General features: G+C 40.6%; 1 protein-coding gene across 1 annotated transcript in view; it reads left to right on the top strand.

Annotated features, from left to right (window-relative positions):
* The first annotated feature begins 1,213 nt into the window (after positions 1-1,213).
* Positions 1,214-20,678, top strand: part of Blmh (bleomycin hydrolase) — a 39,983-nt gene continuing 20,518 nt past the window's right edge. Inside the window, exons 1-6 of the mRNA XM_034506155.2 lie at positions 1,214-1,606; positions 1,946-2,143; positions 5,472-5,581; positions 6,365-6,506; positions 7,824-7,912; positions 9,722-9,814. Coding sequence (XP_034362046.1) covers positions 1,594-1,606; positions 1,946-2,143; positions 5,472-5,581; positions 6,365-6,506; positions 7,824-7,912; positions 9,722-9,814 — 645 coding nt within the window. The 5' untranslated portion in view covers positions 1,214-1,593. The remainder of the gene's footprint in view (positions 1,607-1,945; positions 2,144-5,471; positions 5,582-6,364; positions 6,507-7,823; positions 7,913-9,721; positions 9,815-20,678) is intronic.

Below are 20,678 nucleotides of genomic sequence, written 5' to 3'. Positions count from 1 at the left end.
CATGCTAAGCAAGGGTTCTACTTTTGAGCCCAGCCTTATCACCTCTGGTTTTCTAGCATCTGGCTCTCACTACTAAGTGCTACTCATACAGCACTATTATGTTCTCACACAATAGATTCTGTTGCATGTCTTTCCCTTATTTTTTTGAATGTGTATGTCTCCGTTTATACACGTGCACATGGGGTGAGTACCCATGGTAGCCAGAAGGAAGTGTTGGTTGGATCCATTGGAACTGGACTTACAGTTTTCTGACTTGGGTGTTGGGAACCAAACTTGGGTCCCCTGGAAGAGCAGCAAGTGCTTTTATCTGCTGAGCCATCTCCCACTTCCAACATCATGAGTCTCTTGGTGACAAGATTAAAGTTTTTAATTTTCATATCATCAGAAACTTGCTGAGGACCTGCTACCTTGCAAATGTTGAATATCATTTAATTCTTTGGGCTGAATCCAACTGGGCAGGAAGTTTGAACATCATTTGTGTGTATGTGTGTGAAAGGACCTATGATTTCTTTCAGAATGAGTTTTAGCTTGTTTCTTTTTTTTTTTCTTTAGAAAATAGAAAAAAAAATCACAGAATAAGGTAGTTGTACCTATTTTATATGCAGTGGACTCCCCACCCCTGTCTTGAAAAACTGATTAGTTATCTTGAAGGGTGTGTGTGTGTGTGTGTGATTTACAGGTTTTGTAGATTGGCAAAAAAAAAAAAAAAAAAAAAAAAAAAGTGCATAAAACTGACGTAATCATTCTCCTTAGCACAAGCTGGGCTCAGTAAGAACCACTCATGAGCCTCACGAAGCCCAGAATGTGTAGATGAAGTGAGCAGATGTGTATTTGTAGAACCGTGGTAGTAGCTTATGGGTGGGTGGGAAAGAGATTGGTTCCAAAATCCTTTCAAATACAAGAACTTTGTTCTCACTAGATTCCAAGCAACAAGTTGCAATTGAAAAAATGAACAGATTGGTCAGCTAAGTGCCTTCAGGAAAAGCTTTGGGTGGATTTCTTGAGATCTGCTAACCCATACTAAGGTCCTGTGGCTAACTTTAGGCCCCTCAGTTCCTTTTCACCTCAGGAAACCTCCTTCTGGCTTCCCAAAAGATGTTCTGGGTGTCAGTTTCCCCAATGCTAGACAATGAGAGATCTGGGCTTATCAGCCCGGAACCCTCAGCCTTTTTCCTCTAGAAGCTTGGGATTCCAGGAGGGCGCCCTTGTAACCAGGAAGAGGGATCACAGATGGCGGAGGGCGCAGCTGAGGCGAAGAGTGAGCAATGCTGGCAGTGGGGGCTGCAATCGTGGGTGGCTTCGCCCGGCCGCTCCCGGGCTGGGGTGCTGGCCCCAGCGCCTGAAAGGCCGCCCCTGTTGGTCCTCCCCCGGGCGGGGCCAGCTCCAATGGCGCTGACTCAGCAACGCGAGGGGGGAGTTTTGTCCCTCCGCGGACCCCGTTTCTCTCGGCCACCATTGAGCGGGTTTCCTTCTTCCGGCGCTTAGGGTGCGAGAACCAGGTCCGGCCAGCTAGGCAGCGGACTGTAGTGTAACCCCAAAGCTCACCTGAGGACCCTGAAAACGAACGTTTCTCCACGAGGCAGCTTAGGCGCCATGAACAACGCAGGTGAGGCACCGCTCGTACCACGAGTGCTTTCCGGGGTCTTTTCTCGGGCTCGGTGGACCCGTGAGGCCCAGCGGCGAGAAAGGCCGTTGGATGGGGGTGAGACCTAGGCGAGGGCAGGGATGTAGCCCTCCCGGAGGGCGGGAGAGCGCCAGGAGGGAGAAGGCATCTCGTGGGGAGGATGCCGGGAGAGGACTTTCTGGCCTCAGCGCTCTGCAGGATGCTCTTGCGAAGTTAAATCTAGGATCTACAGTGACCCTGTCCTAAAACTGTCCCTGTCAGCCTCTTTGGGGTCGGGGTCGGGGTCGTGCATAATTAGAATGGCGTTTGATTTCCCTACAGGACTAAATTCGGAGAAGGTAGCTGCTTTGATCCAGAAACTAAATTCTGACCCTCAGTTCGTACTTGCCCAGAATGTCGGGACCACCCACGATCTGCTGGATATCTGTCTGAAGAGGGCCACGGTCCAGGGTGCTCAGCATGTGTTTCAGCACGTTGTGCCTCAGGAAGGCAAGCCTGTCACCAACCAGAAGAGCTCTGGTGAGGTCTTCGACTTCTTGCCTACTTTACTATTTTGTTGTCCTAAAAATGGCCCTGGGATAACAGAGCTTTGTAACATTGAAAGAACTTGTAATAAGCCAGAGGATAGGTACAAGAAAAGGCAGGCCCAAGAACATTGGTTTCGGTTATGGTGTTCCCTAACATCATCTGTGACAGATGATGGTCTTTGAATGTGTATCACCATGTGGCTTTGATATTATGTGATGTTGGATATGTGAGGTTTTCATGCAATTTTTATCTTAACAGTTCATCTAGACGTAGCAGAAGATAGAAACAGCTTATAGGGGAGAGGTTGCAGACAGGTAAACCTAAAGCAAAGATGAACTATATACTAACAGATTTGGCTTGGGCCCTTGGTCACAAATAATCAGTGGAAAAATACCCATATCATAGAAGATGTCCCATAATTGCCCTAAAATCAGAATGTATAAAATAGAAAAAAAAAAAAAAACAAAAAAAAAAACCCTTAAGGTGATTACAACCAAGTGTCACCGACTGTTTTTAAATATGCTCTGTGATTGCACTGGGATTGCTGTGCTCACAGGTCAGTTCCTGTCAGTAGTTACTTTGTAATATATCTGGTTTCTCATTCCTTGCTGGTTGAAAATTCTTGTTTTGCTAGGTGCTATCCAGTTAAAACTGTTAGAAATACATCTACACTGAGAGACTGGTTATCTAGGAATCCAAATAGGAGAAATTGTCTCAAAAAAAAAAAAAAAATTGAACTAAAGGGACCTTGCATTCTTTTTCTTTATTTGGAAACGACTCCATGTGTATCAACATAAAATACATTATTGCTACTTAAATACTTAAAGCAATTCAAAGCTCAAAGCATACATTTAACATGGGTAATGTTTTTGCTGTGTGTCAATTACACCATAATAAAATTGATTTTTAAATTTTAAAGTGAAAAAGTCATGACCTTGCAATAATCTTCTTATGTAGTAGAAAGTACTTACGTAGCACTCACAGGCCTTAGTTCAGAAGGACTTGGGATGTGTGGTCTGTCAGGCTACAGACTAACTAGTTAATATGTCATAATAACCCTACATGGTCTGATCCCAGTCTCTTAGGGAAATGTTAATCTGTAGCAGATCAGGTCTTATGTGGTGTATCACTTTACTCCAAATACTAATAGTACATGAGCATAGTCCATGGGCAATGTAATTTGTTTCTCTGAAGTATTCATCCTAATAGCTCACCCAGAAGTAGCAGAAATCAGAATGGTATGCAGGAGAGAAGTGCACAGGTAAGCCTAAAACAAAAATGACTGTATTCAGAAACACAACTGAATTTTTTTCTTTGTTACAAAATCACTCTTGTTCAGTGTAGAAAATCTGCAAAATACCAGTAGGAGAGTGTTTTTTTCTGTTTATCCATCAAGACTTTATTCTCTATATGAGTGTTTTTAATATGAGAGCATACTTTAAAAATTGTCGTATGTGCCCTTTATAAACGCTCTCATTTGTCCATGTGTTGTAGACCCGGTTTCATGTCTGTGAAAATACTCTATCCAACTATGTGAAAACTTTCCCTTAATCCAAGGCCTCACGGGCGGGCAGCATTGTCTAGCTTCTGCAGTGGGGCTGTGCTTTGTAAAGGCAGCACTCTGAAGTTACCCTAGTCCACACTAGTGTGGAATGCTTACAGAGATTAGAGTCCCTCAGTTTTTGAAAGGCAAAATATTTGAATGTTCTAAAGACATGACCTCACTTAGAAATGGTGGGTGTCATTGGAAATAGACCTTTAAAAACTCAAATTGATATAGTGGCAAATTGCAGATGCTCTGATTGTGCATTTACAGGGGTAAATGAAAACATGATTATGTTTTTAATGCTTGCCATAAAATCTTCAGGGACGCCATCATGTGTGGGCTTAGAACTTCACTGTGTCAGAAATATACTAAATGGAGGAGTGGTGGTGTGTTGTGGTTAAAAATTCGGATCAAATGATAGCAGAGATTCTGGTGGCCAGATGCGCATAAAGGGTGTGGAGCTGTGGAACTGAGCGTGCAAGTAGAGAGACAGCCCTGCTGTGTAGCTTCCTCCTGCCTCCACTTCCCAGTGCTGGGATCACAGGCATGTACTACCATGTCTAATTTATGCAGTGCTGAGGCTGAATCCAGGGTTTTATGGCGTGCTATTATTAAGCTTTCTGCCAACTGAACAACATCTTTATCCTGGAACAATGGCGCTTCTTTCCATGACTTTGTTGTTGTTGACATGAGTTTAAGAAGAAAGTACTTTGCTTTTTTTTTTTTTTCATTTATGCCTTAATTTCTAAATTATTATATTTTAACTCTTGGGCTGAATTGACCCTCCTGCTTCATTCCTCCCAAACTTACCATTTGTGTTTAAATGTTTATATAGCCCAGTTAGTTAAATACCTCCTTTAAAGTGTAACAACTCATTATTGAGAAAATAGCTTATGTTAAGCTTAGCACTCACTGTAGGATGAGTGCTATTCCAGTTTAAGGTTTTTGTTCATTCCAAATTAAGATATTTGTTCCCAAATCAGGTGATTTGCATCTCCTTAGCTCTCTCAGTCCAGAAGCAGAATACTTATTTTTCAAAGTTCTCGCCAATTTGGGCCCTGTCAAGAAGGACATTTTCCCACTTTACTAATGTCTTATTAAGAACTTAAAAAAAACAAAGTGTCTTTACACTCTGTGTCCTTTTTGAACATCATGTAATGTATTCATGATCTCTGTTCATTTTCTTTCAGTGTTTCTAGGTTATCCTAGAACTCACTACATTATCCAGGCTAACCTAGAACTCATAGCAATCTTGCCTCAGCCTCTTATGTACCAGGGTTATAGGTATGTGCCACCATGTGAAGATTTTGCTTTGGTTTTTGTGTGTGTGTGTGTTTGTATGTGTGTTGGTGTTAGAAATGCTAAACTTCTCCATGTGACTACATGTCTTTTTTTTTTTTTTTTTTTTTTTTTTTTTTTTTTTTTGCTTTGACTTTAATATTTCTGTTCTGGGTTGAGGATGTAGCTAAGTTGATAGAATGCCTAGCATGCACAAATTCCTGTATCACATAAAACCAAGCATGGTGACATATACATATAATTCGGAATAAGGAGGATCGGGAGTTCAAGGCTCCACTCTGGCTGTCATAGTAGGTTCCAGGACAAGGTTGGCTACATGGTACTCTGTCTCAAAACCAAACAAATTTAATATTTCTGTTATTTCCTATTTAATCTTAATGTCCAGCTCTTACCATGGCTTTGATGTTAGAAATGCAGTTGGAGCATTGCAATCTATAAATAGTTATAACTTCTTGGTTTTCTTTCTCGTTGTAGGACGATGCTGGATCTTTTCTTGTTTGAATGTCATGAGACTTCCATTCATGAAAAAATTTAACGTTGAAGAATTTGAGTTTAGTCAGTCTTACCTGTTTTTTTGGGACAAGGTAGGGGACTGACCTTGCATGGTTTCTTTGTGTTTTCATAGCAATCTAGTTAGGGGCAGCCTTTATATTATTTTGCTTTTCTCATTCCAGTGTATCTTCTCATTATACATGTGATACCATTCTTATTTTCCCAGTATCAGAACTCTATCTTCTTGAAGGCAGAAGGACATTTCCTTATTTTTCTTTTGTGGTGTTAGGGTCAGAGCCAGGGTTTCTGGTGTGCTGTTGATGAAGCTTTAACCCTGAACTCTTGCCCCACAGCTGTTTTCTGTTTGGTAGGTGGCTGTGTTCTCTGAGGAAATAACAAATCTATTAACTCACTGTTTGTGGTTTCTTTAAAATGTAAAACTTTGTTTTTAGCCATTTCCCTTTCATGCATCTTTACTTAGATCATCTGATCTTTTAAGCACAGTTTCTTCATTTGGTAGCACTTTTCTGAAGAAAAAAAGCAACAAATATTATTATTTCTTTTGAAAAATCTTTAAAATATAACTGTCCATTAGATGTTTACTGATTAAAAACTCTAAAATAAAATTTATTTCAACACTGGAATGTATATGCAGCACACAGATGCAGTATGTTGAAATATATATGCAAGTATAAGAAAAAACTTCAGATATTCTTTTGAAGCCAAATAGTGGTACTTAATTACCAACTTCAGTTTTAAAAACATACTATATTGAATCCTTGGTTGGCCTAGGAGTCCCTTTCTACTGATCATGCGTGCCAGTGACATGATTGGCTCCCTTTGCCTTTAAGTTTATTTATGTTCTCTTACTTTAGGTTGAACGCTGTTATTTCTTCTTGAATGCTTTTGTGGACACAGCCCAGAAAAAAGAGCCTGAAGATGGGAGACTGGTGCAGTATTTGCTTATGAACCCTACAAATGATGGTGGACAATGGGATATGCTTGTCAATATTGTTGGTGAGAGCCTTTCTCTAATGGAATTCCAAGCTCTGCCATTGGGAATGGGGCATTTCTTTGGTGGTTATGTATACAGCGACTGGCTTCCAAGAAGGCTACATAGTTATTAGCCTTTACTTATTATTCTTACTTGTGAAGTCCTTCTCTTTAAATAACTGATAAAGAAATAGATACTATGAAGGTCTGGTTGGAGAAGAATTAATTAGGAGTAACTTCCCATTAAAAAACAGAAACAAAAAACACTGAGTGGCTGGAGAGATGGCTCAGTGGCTAAAGAGCAATAGTTGCTCTTCCAGAGGACCTAGGTTCAATTTTCAGCACCCATATGTGGCCCAAACCACCAGGGTACTAAACATTCTCTTCTAGCCTTCACATGGTGCACAGACATACATGTAGGCAAAACATCCATACACACCAAAGTAGTTTTAAAGGAAGTACTGAGGAATTACGAAGCACATTAATAGGGCTAAAGAGATGGGTAAGCAGTTAAGAGTGCTTACTCCTGCTACAGAAAACCCAGGTTGGGGTCCCAGCACCTGTTGGTGGTTCACAACTGTCTGTAATTCCAGACACTCTTCTGGCCTCTTCAGACACACATGTGGTGCACTTAAATAAATGCAGGCAAAACACTCATAAAATAGAAATTGAAAAAAGAAAATTGTTTTGGAGGTGTAGGTCAATGGCAGAGAGCTTGCCTGGCATGCACATGGCCCCAGATTTGATCCCTAGTAGTGCAAACAGCAGCAACTGAACAACAGAGCAAGTAAACAAAACCCTGACTTGTTTGAAAATGTCCTTAACCAAACATTTTCTTTTGGGAGAAATGCTGAGTACTTTATAAAGTATGATAGGTAAAATATTAGAATTAATTTTAAGGTAGATAACTGCATATTAAAAGCCCATTTTAAGGGGCTGGAGGTATGGTTCAGTAGTAAGATACTTTTCTCAGTGTGCTCAAGGTCCTAGTCTGCAGAATCAAACAGACCAGTAAGCCAGGAATGTCTGGAGATGGAGTTCAGTGGGTAGAGTGTTGCCTGGCATGCACAAAGCCATGGGTTCGATCCTCAGCACCGAATACACCAGGTCTACTGGTATGTCCCTGTAATCCTCTTCCTCTTGAGGTAGAGGCAGAAAGGCCAGAAGTTCAAGGTTATTCTAAGCCACCTAGGGAGTTCGAGGACAGCCTGGGCCACATGAAACCCTTTTTCAAACAAGTAAAAAAACCCCACCTCTGTTTATTAATACAGTCTATTTTAAAGCAGCCATAATAAGAATTTATTTTTACTTTATTGAACACTAAAATTTGTTGTCTTTTAGAAAAATACGGTGTTGTCCCTAAGAAATGCTTCCCTGAATCACATACTACAGAGGCCACCAGAAGAATGAATGATATTCTGAATCACAAGGTACAGAATAAATAGGAGGAGGTAGGAGGAGGGACTGGGCTAGTTCACTTGACCTAAACTGTAAACGATTTTTTTTTTTTTTTTTTTTTTTTTTTTTTTTTTTTTTTGGTGTTTTGAGACAGGGATTTCTTTGTGTAGCCCTGGCTGTCCTGGAACTAGCTCTATAGACCAGGCTGGCCTCCAACTCACAAAGATCTGCCTCCAGAATACTGGGATTAAAGTCATGCATCACCATGGCCTGGCCTGTAACTGGTTTTTTGTTTTTCGAGACAGGGTTTTTCTGTGTAGCCCTGATTGTCCCTAGAGCTCACTCTGTAGACCAGGCTGGCCTCGAACTCAGAAGTCTGCCTGCCTCTGCCTCCCAAGTGCTGGGATTAAAGGTATGCGCCACCACTGCCTGGCTTTGTAACTCGTTTTTTAAAGAGACATGATAATTATTGAAATAAAGTTCTATCAAAAGTAGTGTGACTAGATGTTAACTTCAAGAAATCATTAAAGGGACAGGAGAGATGGCTCAGTGGTTAAGAGCACTGACTGCTTAAAGGACCTGAGTTAATTCTTCGAAATCACATGGTGCCTCACAACCATCTGTAATGAGATCTGATGCCCTCCTCTGGTGTGTCTGAAGGCAGCTACAGTATATTCATATACACAAAGTAAATAAATAAATATTTAAAAGGGGGAAGGCGTAAACTTCCCTTAAATAAACAAAACAAAAACCAAAAAGAAATTATTAAGATTACTGTGTTTTATTTATGTTGATTTTAGTGTTTTCTAATACATATTCAAGGAGAGAAATCCTGGGTTCAGTTCCATGGGCCTCCTCACCCAGGCTTCTGTGCTGCTCACTTGCTTCTAGTAGAGATGGAATGAGCTTATTTCATGCACTAGCAAAACCAAGCAGAACAATTTGTAAGACTTTCTTTTACAGTGTACTTTGTTCTTAGGCTTACCCAGACCACATCAGTGTGGTTCAGCCACCCACTGAGGATTTGATGTAGTCACTGAACTGTTTTTTTATGACTTAAGTAACCTTAATGAATCATTTCTCCTCCACATTTTCCCAGGGTTGGTTATAAGCCTAGTGCAGTGGTGCTTTGCTTGCCAGATCTCTTTTTTTGAGAACTGGGAGTTGCCAAAATTCGACACCCTTATCTATAAGACTGAAATTAGATCTGTTATCTCCAGGGAGAAGAGTGCATTTAAAAATAAATAGATATGTTTCCCCAGTATTAAATGTAGACTGTTTTCTACCCAGGAAACTCTGGGGACTTTATCCAAAGGCTAAAGGATCATAAACCTTAACTTTGGATTTTATTTTGAGCGAGAACAAGTCGCTTTCGCACTGTAGTTCAGATTTCGGAATCTCCTTCATGTTGGGGCTCTCTCCAAAGTGAAAGAACCAAAAGCCATGTTGGAGGTTGATGCAGCCATGGTCATAGTGACTGGCAGAGAAGGTAATGCTAATGACAAACAGAATTCTACCTAAGATGTGTCAGAGTGCTGAGTGTGGTGGTGGTCTGCCTCCTGCTTTTCTAAGGGTGGTGGGCACTGAGCCAGATGTCCCCCCTCCCCACACACAGTGGGCTGTGAGTCACAGAGTAAGATCACTTTTATCCAGCATTCTTTGGGAATAATCCACATCTTTTCTCCTTATTAAAAGTATTTTTCACTATCTGTTTAAGGGGACCATTTGGGGAAAATATTTCTTTTTATAAACTTTGCCCAGGGAATTAGCTGTGTTGTGATATGTTAGGCTTATTAACACCTTGTGTAACTACTGGAATGCTGAATAAGTTTCTATCATAGATGAGAGAATTCTGTATACGGCTTCGGAACCTGGTACACAGTGGAGCAACCAAAGGAGAGATTTCATCTACACAAGATGCCATGATGGAGGAGGTAATAAGAATTATTTGGACTTTGTTCCTTGTCTAAAAAGCTCCCAAAATATCCTGTTAAGCCCATTATGGGATGTAGTTCACTGCTGTGAATGTTTAATTGAATGAAAGCTACTTTTTTTCACTTTAGAGACAAAAGGTTCAAGAGTTCAAGGTCAGTCTCAGCTGCATAATTTTTTTGGCTGCAGAATACCCTGTCTCAACAAAACAGAACAACTACTACTCATTTTAAAGCTGAAAATAAAGATGAAATTTACAGTTGCTTGCCTTTTAAGGACTTGTACTGAGTTTCCTAATTCCTAGTTTAGGTTCTATATAAAAAAATCTTTTATGCATTTTGTAAATAATACCTTCTGTGAGTTTGGTACTAAGGGAATAAAGATGAGAAGGCAAGTTTCTGTTCTCAAAGGCTCAGGTTTTGTGTGGTATTCTCTCCTCTCCTCCCCCTCCCAATCCTGGAGATCAAATTTAGGGCCTCCCGTGATTCTCCATAATTCAGGTTATGTAGAGAAGATATATGATCCAGCAGTAGGAATTTACCATGTGACTAGCAAGGACTGCCAACCCAGGCAAAGGAGGTTTTGTCTACAGTAGGGTGGGTGTAAGGGATCTTGGGTAAACAGCAGAGTGTGTATACAGTAGGGTGGGTGTAAGGGATCTTGGGTAAATAGCAGAGTGTGTATACAGTAGGGTGGGTGTAAGGGATCTTGGGTAAATTGCCGAGTGTGTATACAGTAGGGTGGGTGGGTGTAAGGGATCTTGGGTAAATAGCAGAGTGTTCGGGTTTATTCTGCAAGAATAAAGATGAGGAGCTGTTGATGATTCTATCTGTTAAAAATAATGTGTGTGAAATACTTGGAAAATTTAAAAGTTGCCAAATAGATATTAGGTGTTAACAGCATTTATTATCAAGGGAGATGAGAGTCTTTATTAATAATATCCATATTCAGTACTAATAGATGTGAAGCTGAAATTCTCTGAAAAGAATAGATGCTACCTTCTCCAGCCTGTGGGCACATTGGTGGGACCCCTGTTTATAGCAGGAGATGGAGTGGCATACGTTTCTGGTACTTCAGTGGAAACCATTAATGTTTAAGGGAGGCAGTGTAGGCATAGAGGAGCATGTCGACAGAGTCTGATGGATGCCTTTTTCTGCTCAGCTGCATGACCAGGGACAGGTTTCTTAATTCAACTTCTAGTCTTGGTTTATTCATGGGTTACATATCCAGTATCTGACATGACAGCTGTTTCTTACAAATTTGAATAGATGAATGTACAGCATTTATTTGCTAAGTGCACTTAAATTATATTCAACTTTCTTACATGTTCTATTGATAGACAGTATTAGTATAGGAGGAAAGAGACTTTAGAGTTAGATATATGATGGACTTAAATTTTGACCTAGTTACCTAAATCCTGTTTTGAGTAGTTCACTAACCTGAAACATGATTTGGGATTTATTTTGTCTTTTTTTTTTTTTTTTTTTTCTCCAGAGCTCAGGACCAAACACAGGGCCTTGTGCTTGCTAAGCGAGCGCTCTACCACTGAGCTAAATCCCCAACCCCAGCTTGGGATTTAAAATGCTTCCCTCCTTGGAATGGTGGAAGGGCATGGGGTGGCAGGGAGGTCAAATAAGGAATTAAATGTCAGAATGCAAGGTGCTAGTGCGCTGCACATAGCAAACATTCAGCTCCATGTCTTCTCTTCCCTGCCCATTTGGGATGATGCCTTTTGTTGAGGCCATTTCTCCTGACAAATTGCATTAACTTGCAATTCGATTAAGGTAATGGGAACTTAGCAGGGGTGAAGACTAGTACAATCAGGGTTCAATGAGTGACTCAGCAGATACTGAGTAGTGGCGCCAAGCCTGAGGACCCAAGTCTTTGGGATCTACATGGTTGAAGGGAAAGATGGAATCCTGTTAGTTAAACTCTGATTTCCACACATGTATGCACAAATATATAAGTAATGTAGTAGTAGTTTTTAAAAAGATTGTGCTAATGATTATGGGAAAGGTCCAAATAGTATTTCTTTTCTTAAAGATTTACTTTTACTTCATGAGTCTTTTGCTTGCATGTATGTTAAGTGCAGGAAGTGCAGTGCAGTGCCCACAGAGGTCAGAAGAAAGCATCAGATTCCTGAAATTGGAGTTACAGACAGTTGTGAGCTGCCATGAGAGTGGCTGGGTCATCTGTAAAATCAAATGCTCTTAACTGCCCAAGCTCTCTCTCTCTAGCCTCCAAATAATACTTCTTATAGATCACAAGTATCATATTGGCTTGTGGTGTTTGCTTTAATGTTCCTTGGATTAATAATATGTCTTAAGATTTATATTCTAACCATAGGATTAGTAGAGGACAATGAATGATACAGTATTAGAGTCATACAGTTTTACATGTTGTGTTTTGTTTTCTTCTCTTACCCTTACCTTGAAATCCAGAGATACTACTTTACCAAGTCCTGAGTATGGGTGTTCTATAGGATTGTTTACTTAATTCACTATAGAATCTATGTGGTAGATTTCTAATTTTTTACAATCTTCCAAGTAACTCCTCATCATTAAACCTGACTCTTTGGAAATGAAGAGTCTAGCTTCATTTAAAGGCACAAATTAGTGCCTATGTTTTACCTAGCCTTATGGGCAAGTCTCAATGATGACTTCAGTAAATAACCATGAAGCCAAGATAGCTTGAATAGAATTTGTTTATGCCAAAGGCATTCTTTCAGAGAGGAGGGTGGGTGGTTTGCAGACATGATAGACTCAGCAGGTCTGTTTTGGAATCATGTAGCCACATGAATTACAGGTGTTCTCCATGGGCTTGCTCTTTAAACCCTAGATCCCTTCAGGACTATTAATGTATTCACTTTCAAAATGTGGTATGTTAAAAATAAATCCTAAAACAAAGACCAAAACTAATACTTGTCAGGGCCATAAAAAGGGGCAGGAAGTAATTTTGATGGCTTAGGAAACTCTATAGCAGTGGTTCTTAAAAACATTAATGGGGCTGGAGAGTTGGCTCAATGGTTAAGAGCACTGGATACTTTTCCAAGGGCCCAGAGTCAGTTTCTAGTACCCACATGGTTCATAACCATCTGTAATTCCAGTTCCAGGGGGTCCTGTACTGTCTTCTGGCCTCTGGGCACCAGGCACACATGTAGGCAAACATTCATGCACATTAAATAAAAATAAATGAGCCTACTAGTTCGTGGTGGCACATGGATTTACTCCCAGCACTCAGGAGGCAGAGGCAAGTGTATCTTTGAGTTTGAGGCCAGCATTGTCTACAGAGTGAGTTCTAGGATGGCCAGGCATATACAGAGATACCCTGACTTTAAAAACCAGTAAAATAACAAACAAATAACCAAACCTTAAAACAGGATTGAGCTGAGGATTCAGCTCAGTGGTGTGATATTTGTTTAACATGCTTAAGGTCTTCATGTCTGCCAGGCAGTGGTGGCGCATGCCTTTAATAATCCCAGCACTTGGGAGGCAGAAGCAGGTGGATTTCTGAGTTCAAGGCCAACCTGGTCTACAGAGTGAGTTCCAGGACAGCCAGGGCTACACAGAGAAACCCTGTCTCAAAAACCAAAAAAAAAAAAAAAAAAAAAAAAAAAAGGTCTTTTAATGTTCAGAGGATGAGTGGGAGGATCTGATAACACCAATTCCAAAATTATCTGGGGGTTATTCTAATGTCTATTCCTATTATCAATGACAAACTATAACAATGCCCTAAACATATTTTTAGATATATACTTTTAGTTTTGTGTGTATGTGTCTGTGCCTGAGTGTATGTATGTGTGTCATGTGTATGCACGAGCCTGTAGGGTCAGAAGAGGCTGTGGAATCCCTGTAATGGGAGTCATAGTGGTTGGGTCCTCCACAAGAGCAGCAAGTGCTTTGAACCATTGAACCACCTCTCCAGGCTCTAAAGCTTATTAAAGAAACAGTGTACATGTGTGTGGATATGTGTGTGAGAGTGCAGTGTCTAAGGATACCAGAAGAGAGTGTCAGATGAGATACATATGGGTGGGTATAAGCCACTTGATGTGGGTGGTTGGAACCTAACTCAGATTCTTTGCAAGTGCAGCTAGCACTCTTTGCTACTCTTAACAATCATTGCAGCCCCAGGATTCGTATTTTACTTGTTTAGATTGGTCTTCCTGAGTTCAAAGCTGGGCTAAGAATGACAGGAGTGAGCCGAGCCAGGTAGGGGAGAGCAAGGACAAATGTGCCACACCCCACAGTGGAAGAAGCTGGTGTTCCTGAGTAACAGATAGGCACTGTGGCTTGAGCCTGGGGAGTGAGGGTGGAATCGAATGGAACAGGTCGTAGAGGAAATGGGAACTGGCTTAATATAGGACCCAGAGCTGTGGTGAAGAAACTGCATCTTATTCTTAGTAAGGAAGCTTTTAGGGAGTTTAACCCAGTATTTGTTTAAAATATCTGTACTTTGAAGCTGGGCATAGTGGCACATGCCTGTAAATGTAGTATAGGGTGGCTGAGACAGGAGAATCACAAGATTGAGGCCAGTATAGCTATATAAGACCCTGTTTCAAGGAAGGTGTGTGTGTGTGTGTGTGTGTGTGTGTGTGTGTGTGCGCGCGCGCGTGTGTGTGCGTGCACATGCATACATGGATGTGTGCATGCGTGGATAGAGGCATGCATGGATAGAGGTACCTTCACTCTGGGTGTTTTGAGAGCAGATTGGAGAAATACAGAAACCAGATGGAAAGTTAATTGTAACCACACAGGCGAGAGCTTATAGCATTTCGGGCAGGGTTAGTGAGAGTGAGAATGGAGAGCACTGACATCCCGGCTTTATCTGGAAGGGATGCTTTTAGGGCTTGCCAGTGAGCATTCTGGAAGGCAAAGAAGGGTGATGTCATGGTGTCTTGAGGGAAGATTGGAAATATGAGGGAAGGCTTTAGTCAGGAATAGGGGAATAGTGTGTGGGAAAAATAATGTAAAGGAGAGACATAATAATTGAGAAGATTTGAGAGGAGGGAAAGATAGATATGGTCTAATGAAGTACTTACAAACGTTTAAAGTCTATGTAAAGTATTACAGAACATACAGATGGCTTGAGTGGCCCACAGTGGGATGCGTGTCTAGTTCTTTAATTCATATACCTCTCCGGAGCAATCTCAGAACCACTCTCTAGTTACCCCAGGAGCTCATTACCTCTTAACATCCCAGAGCAGCATACACGCTGGTGTGCCCTATACATCTTTGCTCTATCCAAAGATAGACTTATGCCTTTAAGTCTCCTTATCTAGGTAGTTGTTCTTTGTTTTTAAGCAGCTATTACCCTTGTCTTCTCCACCAGGAAGCAGTAGAGAATGTTTTCCTCTTGTCCCCTCTCTCTGTGTTACTTAGTCAAAGAGTTCATTAGATAATCCTCTGACCTCCTGAACTGCCTTCAAAGTTCACATCCCTGTGAAGATGCTGTGGTTAGACTGTTGATGGTTCATTTTACCTTTAAACCGAGTTTCTCCATCAGTAAAAGTAGGAAGTTTGGGTAATTGATTTCTTAAGAACATTGTAGCAAGCTGGGCTCTGAGGTACATACCTGTACTCTCTACCCTTGGCAAGCTGAGGCAGGAGGATTGCAAGTTTGAGCTACTCTAAATTAGATAGTAAGACAATATCTCAAAACAAAATGGCACTGTACCTTTTATTTTAGAACAATGAGAGTAACTAAGTTTTACTGTGCTGTAGACTTTTTGATTTCCTTGATAACCATTGCTTCTAAGATTGTGACATTTCTAGATAGTTCTGGCTTTCCAAACCAGTTTTCTCTGAATTACTAGATAGTAAGACAATATCTCAAAACAAAATGGCACTGTACCTTTTATTTTAGAACAATGAGAGTAACTAAGTTTTACTGTGCTGTAGACTTTTTGATTTCCTTGATAACCATTGCTTCTAAGATTGTGACATTTCTAGATAGTTCTGGCTTTCCAAACCAGTTTTCTCTGAATTACTGTCTCCTAGCCTTCTATCAGTCACTGTCTGCTGCTGGCTGGCTTTACATTCTCTGATTCCCCCCTTGGGAACATTTATGACTGCCCTCCCTAGTGCGTCCTTCCTCCCTCACCTGTCTGACTTCTCTGTCTTCCAGACATGGCCAAGTGAGAGAGAATTGGCTCTTCCTCATCTGTGTGTCTTTAAATTGAGGTTGAGGGGCAGTGCTCTGAGTCCCATGCTTTTTGTGTCCCCTTTTTCTCTTTCCTTCCTTATGCTGATAATGTCATTTACCATGCTAGATGTCAATTAAAATAGAATTTCTTTGCAAAATTCTACTCAAAACTTATGCTCTGCCTCCTTAGAAGAAGTATTTATTGGTGTTTTGCCTGTATGTTGCTTGTGTGAGGGTGTCAAAGCCTCTGGAACTGGATGGTTGTAAGCTGCTGAGAATTGGACCCAGGTTCTTTCAAAGAGCAGCCGGTGCTCTTAACTGTTAAGCCAACTTTCCAGCCCCCTTAGAAGATGTATTTAACAAGAGATAGGAATTAGATCTTTATATACAGACTTCCGCTTTTCTGAAGGGTTATAGGTTAGTAGACAAAGATTGCACATTCCCAGAGTAAGAGTAGTTTAAATTTCCAACTTAATTAGCAATTAAATTAATCAAGAATTAAAAGCCAGGTGGCCTCAAGAGGCATGTGCAGCCATGGTGAGCATGGCTTCTCTTGGCTGCCTTCTTCCAAAGGTGCAAGGGAAAAGGGTCTCAGTGTGTCAAAGACATGAGAGAATTTTTTTTCCAGTAACTTAGTACTGAGAAGAATAACTAAAAAGCATTGCTTTTTGTTTTTTAAATCAGAATCAACAAGACCACATAGTTATTGGATTGGGGCTTTGGGGAGGTAGAATCAGGTGCAGGGGTCTCTGTGCTGTTTATCTCTCTGCCTTTAGTTTCCCTATATTTTTTGGAAAGCCCACATTTCCTAAGCCCATCCCCTTGACTGTATTAGTTCTTTTGTTTTTCTAAGTCAGTTAACTTAGATAACTTAGGTGGCTCCAAAATCACAGTTACAAGACAGACAAGGTACATGCACCTAGCACTGTTCTAGGCATTGGGAATTTATCACTGGACAAAAGAGATAGGAATCCCTAGTTCTGTGCAGTTTACTTTCTAGTAGGCAGAGACAAATAAAATATGTAAAAGTATAATTGTCCCATTGAGAAAATGAAGGGAGGAACAGGGGACTGGGAGGACAGTGAGGATCCCAAAGTCACCAGTGGCTCAATGGGAGATATATATTTTTTTCTTTTTTTGGTTTTTCAAGACAGGGTTTCTCTGTGTGGCCCTGGCTGTCCTGGAACTCACTCTGTAGACCAGGCTGGCCTTGAACTCAGAAATCTGCCTGCCTCTGCCTCCCAAGTGCTGGGATTAAAGGCGTGCCCACCACCGTGGCTCAATGGGAGATTCTAATGTGTGACCATACTCTGGGGGTCATAGCTCGCCCTTGTGCATCATCTGCTATGAATGCCGGTTACATTTTGCGAGACTCAGATGACACTCCCGCTTTGTCCACCAGAGAGCAGACTTGGATATTCAATAGTGTCACTTTGTACCTTTGAAACTAGTGTTATTTTTTAAAAAAAAAAATGACTCTTTTATATGTCAAGAAAATACAGTCTCATGAGCCTCAGAGATTGCACTTTGGAAGGTTTCTTAAAATTAAAGTTCATTTATTATTAGTTGACTGGAGCCAGACATTCTTTCCACATGGCTGCAGATGAGCTCAAAGATAAATGACTTTGGATAATTTATAGCCATTACAAGCGACTTAATAGCAAAACTACATGTTTTTTGGTTTGTTTTTTGAGACAGGGTTTCAGGATTTAGACCAGGCAGGCCTCTCAGTTGGCCTGCTTCGGTCTTCCAATGCTGGGATTAAAGGTGTGTGCTACTCCTGTCTTACAAAATGACATCTTAAGTTGAAGAATCTTTTTAGAATCTAAGAGGAACAGTACTTGGCCTTATTATATATATTTGATTAAAAAAAAAAAAAAAAAACAAACTTAAGATTTGTAAGGGGTGAGTGACTGAGTACTCTCTTATAAAGGGGCTCACTGGAGAATTCAATCAGATAACAAAAATGTAGATTTCTTTAAAAGTTTTAAAAACTTTATTATTATCAGTTTTGTGTGTGTGTGTTTGTGTGTAATGTGTTTGTGGATATACATGGTATATACATCGTATATACACGAAGGCTAGAGGACATCTTTATGGAGTTAATTCCTTCTGCCTTTATGTTGGTTCTAAAAATAGAACTCAGGTCCTGAGGCTTGTACAGCCAGTGTCCTTAGCCACTGAGCCATCTTGCCAGTACCAAATTTCTTCTGATGAGTTTGTGTGCATGTGCCTGGGAGTGTGTGTGTGTGTGTGTGTGTGTGTGTGTGTGTGTGTGTTGCCTCAGGTGCACCTTTGAGGAGGAGGTGGTAGTTTAATACTTTTTACTTCAGGTATTCAGGTAGGGAACAGAATATATCATAAGGTACACTGCAACTTAGAGAGGAAAGAGTTCATACTTATCTTTAAAATATGTTTACAAGTAATCAGAAACTTACTTGGCTGTCTTAAGCTTTCATTCTGTTTTATTTGGCCAGAGCTTAGTGGATTCACCACCTTTGCATTACTTTAGAGTTGACCAGACCAATTTCACTGATAGATACACATGTATTTCAGCAGTTAATAGTTGAACATACATCATGGTCTCTACCATAGTTCCCAGTGTCAGTGTCCCCATGGTGACAGAATCCTAGAGTTCCCCTGGATTAGCCTTAGTACTGAGCTAATCCAAGATGATGTGTGGTCCATGTGGATCTCAAGCAAAGCTCACAACTCATGGCTGTAGTAACTCATTACAGTTGCTTATAAGCTGCTATCTTTCTGCTGTGCAGAAACCAATTTGAGAGCGTAGTATTAGAAGACAGTGGTTGATGTTTCAGCCTTGCAAGCTTATAAAGCACACAGCCAATAGTAATAAAAGCTGCTTCTCTTCTGGAAAACAGCAAGATGAAAGGTGAGCAGACCCTCTTTTGAAAGTTAACTTCCTTCTATAAAGACAGGAGGATCACAGCAATAAAGAACAAATTGCTTATACACTCAGGGAAGTGAGTGATGCTCACAGCCGTGTTGGCAAAAGGAAACCAGACACAAAAGAGAGTGGCTTTTGACTCCATTTGTACAAAGTTTAAGAGTAGGCAAGATTGAATCATAGCTATGGGAGTCAAATGATAGTTACCTTGGGAAATTATGTGAATTATTTACAAAAAAAAAAGAACCCAGAAACCCTTTTTAATGCATTCTGTTTTAGGTGGTGCCTACTTCTGTTAAAAACAGTGAATTGAGCTATACAGCTAAGAGTAGTACATGCCATACTTCCTGAACATAAGAACAGAAAAGTAAGAAAAAGAAATTAAGGCATGGAGTTTGGATTTGTTGTAGAAAACAATAGGCAAGCTTTATTGAATTTTCAACAGGGAAGTGACTCAGAAAAAGCTATGCTTCTGAAATTGTTTACCCTGAGGTGATGTGGGAATGATCCAGGTGTGCTGGTATATCCAGGTTATATGCTCAGTGCAGCTAAGGTCCTCAGGGCACACAGGACAGCCATGATACATGGTCCTCCACACTCTCTCTCTCTTTTTTTTTTTTTTTAACTCTGTGTGTGTGTGTGTGTGTGTGTGTACTTTTGCCCACACACAAGCATTCTATGACATAGGTGTGAAGGTCAGAGGACAGTTTTCTGGTCCTTATTCTTAAAAAGCTTGTACTACATTGTAGGAGAAAAGTTATATGAAACCCAGAAAGCTACCAGGTAAATTTATTAGTATTTTGGAAACTGTCTTAGGGTTTTACTGCTGTGAACAGACACCATGACCAAAGCAACTATTATAAGGACATTTAATTGGGGCTGCCTTACAGGTTCAGAGGTTCAGTTCATTATCATCAAGGCAGGAACATGGCAGCATCCAGGCAGGCATGCTACAGGAGGAGCTGAGAGTTTTCCATCTTCATCTGAAGGCTGCTAGCAGAATACTGGCTTCCAGGCAGCTAGAATGATGTTCTTAAAGCCTACACCCACAGTGACACACCTATTTCAAAAAGGCCACACCTACTTCAACAGGGCCACATGCTCTTATAGTGCCCCTCCCTGGGCAGAGCATCTACAGACCATCACCATGGTCACTATCATTCTGGTGGGGAGCCTTGTGGGGAGCAGTATGCAGATGGCACTGGAGCAGGAGCTAAAGTCTAGATCTTGATCCCTAGGCAGAGAGACAGAGACTTTGGGCTTGGAATAGAAACCTCATTCTTCTAATCCTTTCAAGTAGTGCCACTCCCTGATGACTAAGTATTCAAATATGTGATCCTGTAGAGGCCATTCTTATTCAGACCACCACAACAATGATTTTAAAGAAAAAAAAGCGGGCGGTGGTGGCAGGCGTATTTCTGAGTTCAAGGCCAGCCTGGTCTACAGAGTGAGTTCCAGGGCAGCCTGGGCTATACAGAGAAACCCTGTCTCGAAAAACCAAAAAAAGAAAAAAAGAAAAAGAAAAAAAAAATGACAAGGAAATTTGAGATAGAAAAGGAAATATTTTATATATTATAGTTATGTACACAGTAGTTATTCTTTTTTTCTTTGTAGAAAATGAAAATAATGCAAGCATATCTTTGAATTATATTAATGCTAACTCAAAGGTCTTCTTATATTTTTAATAAAATATGTTATTTGGAGCTTGTAAGAGCATGTACTGCTTTTGCAGAAGATCTGAGTTAGATTCTCAGTATCCATAAGGGGCAGTTTACAAGTTCCTTTATCTAATTGCAGAGGGATCCAATGCCTCTGCT

This window comes from Arvicanthis niloticus, chromosome 6 (genome assembly GCF_011762505.2).
Source record: "Arvicanthis niloticus isolate mArvNil1 chromosome 6, mArvNil1.pat.X, whole genome shotgun sequence".
NCBI classification, from domain to species: Eukaryota; Metazoa; Chordata; class Mammalia; order Rodentia; family Muridae; genus Arvicanthis; species Arvicanthis niloticus.
Note: the sequence above shows the minus strand (reverse complement) of the source record. Positions and strands in the feature narration are given on the sequence as shown.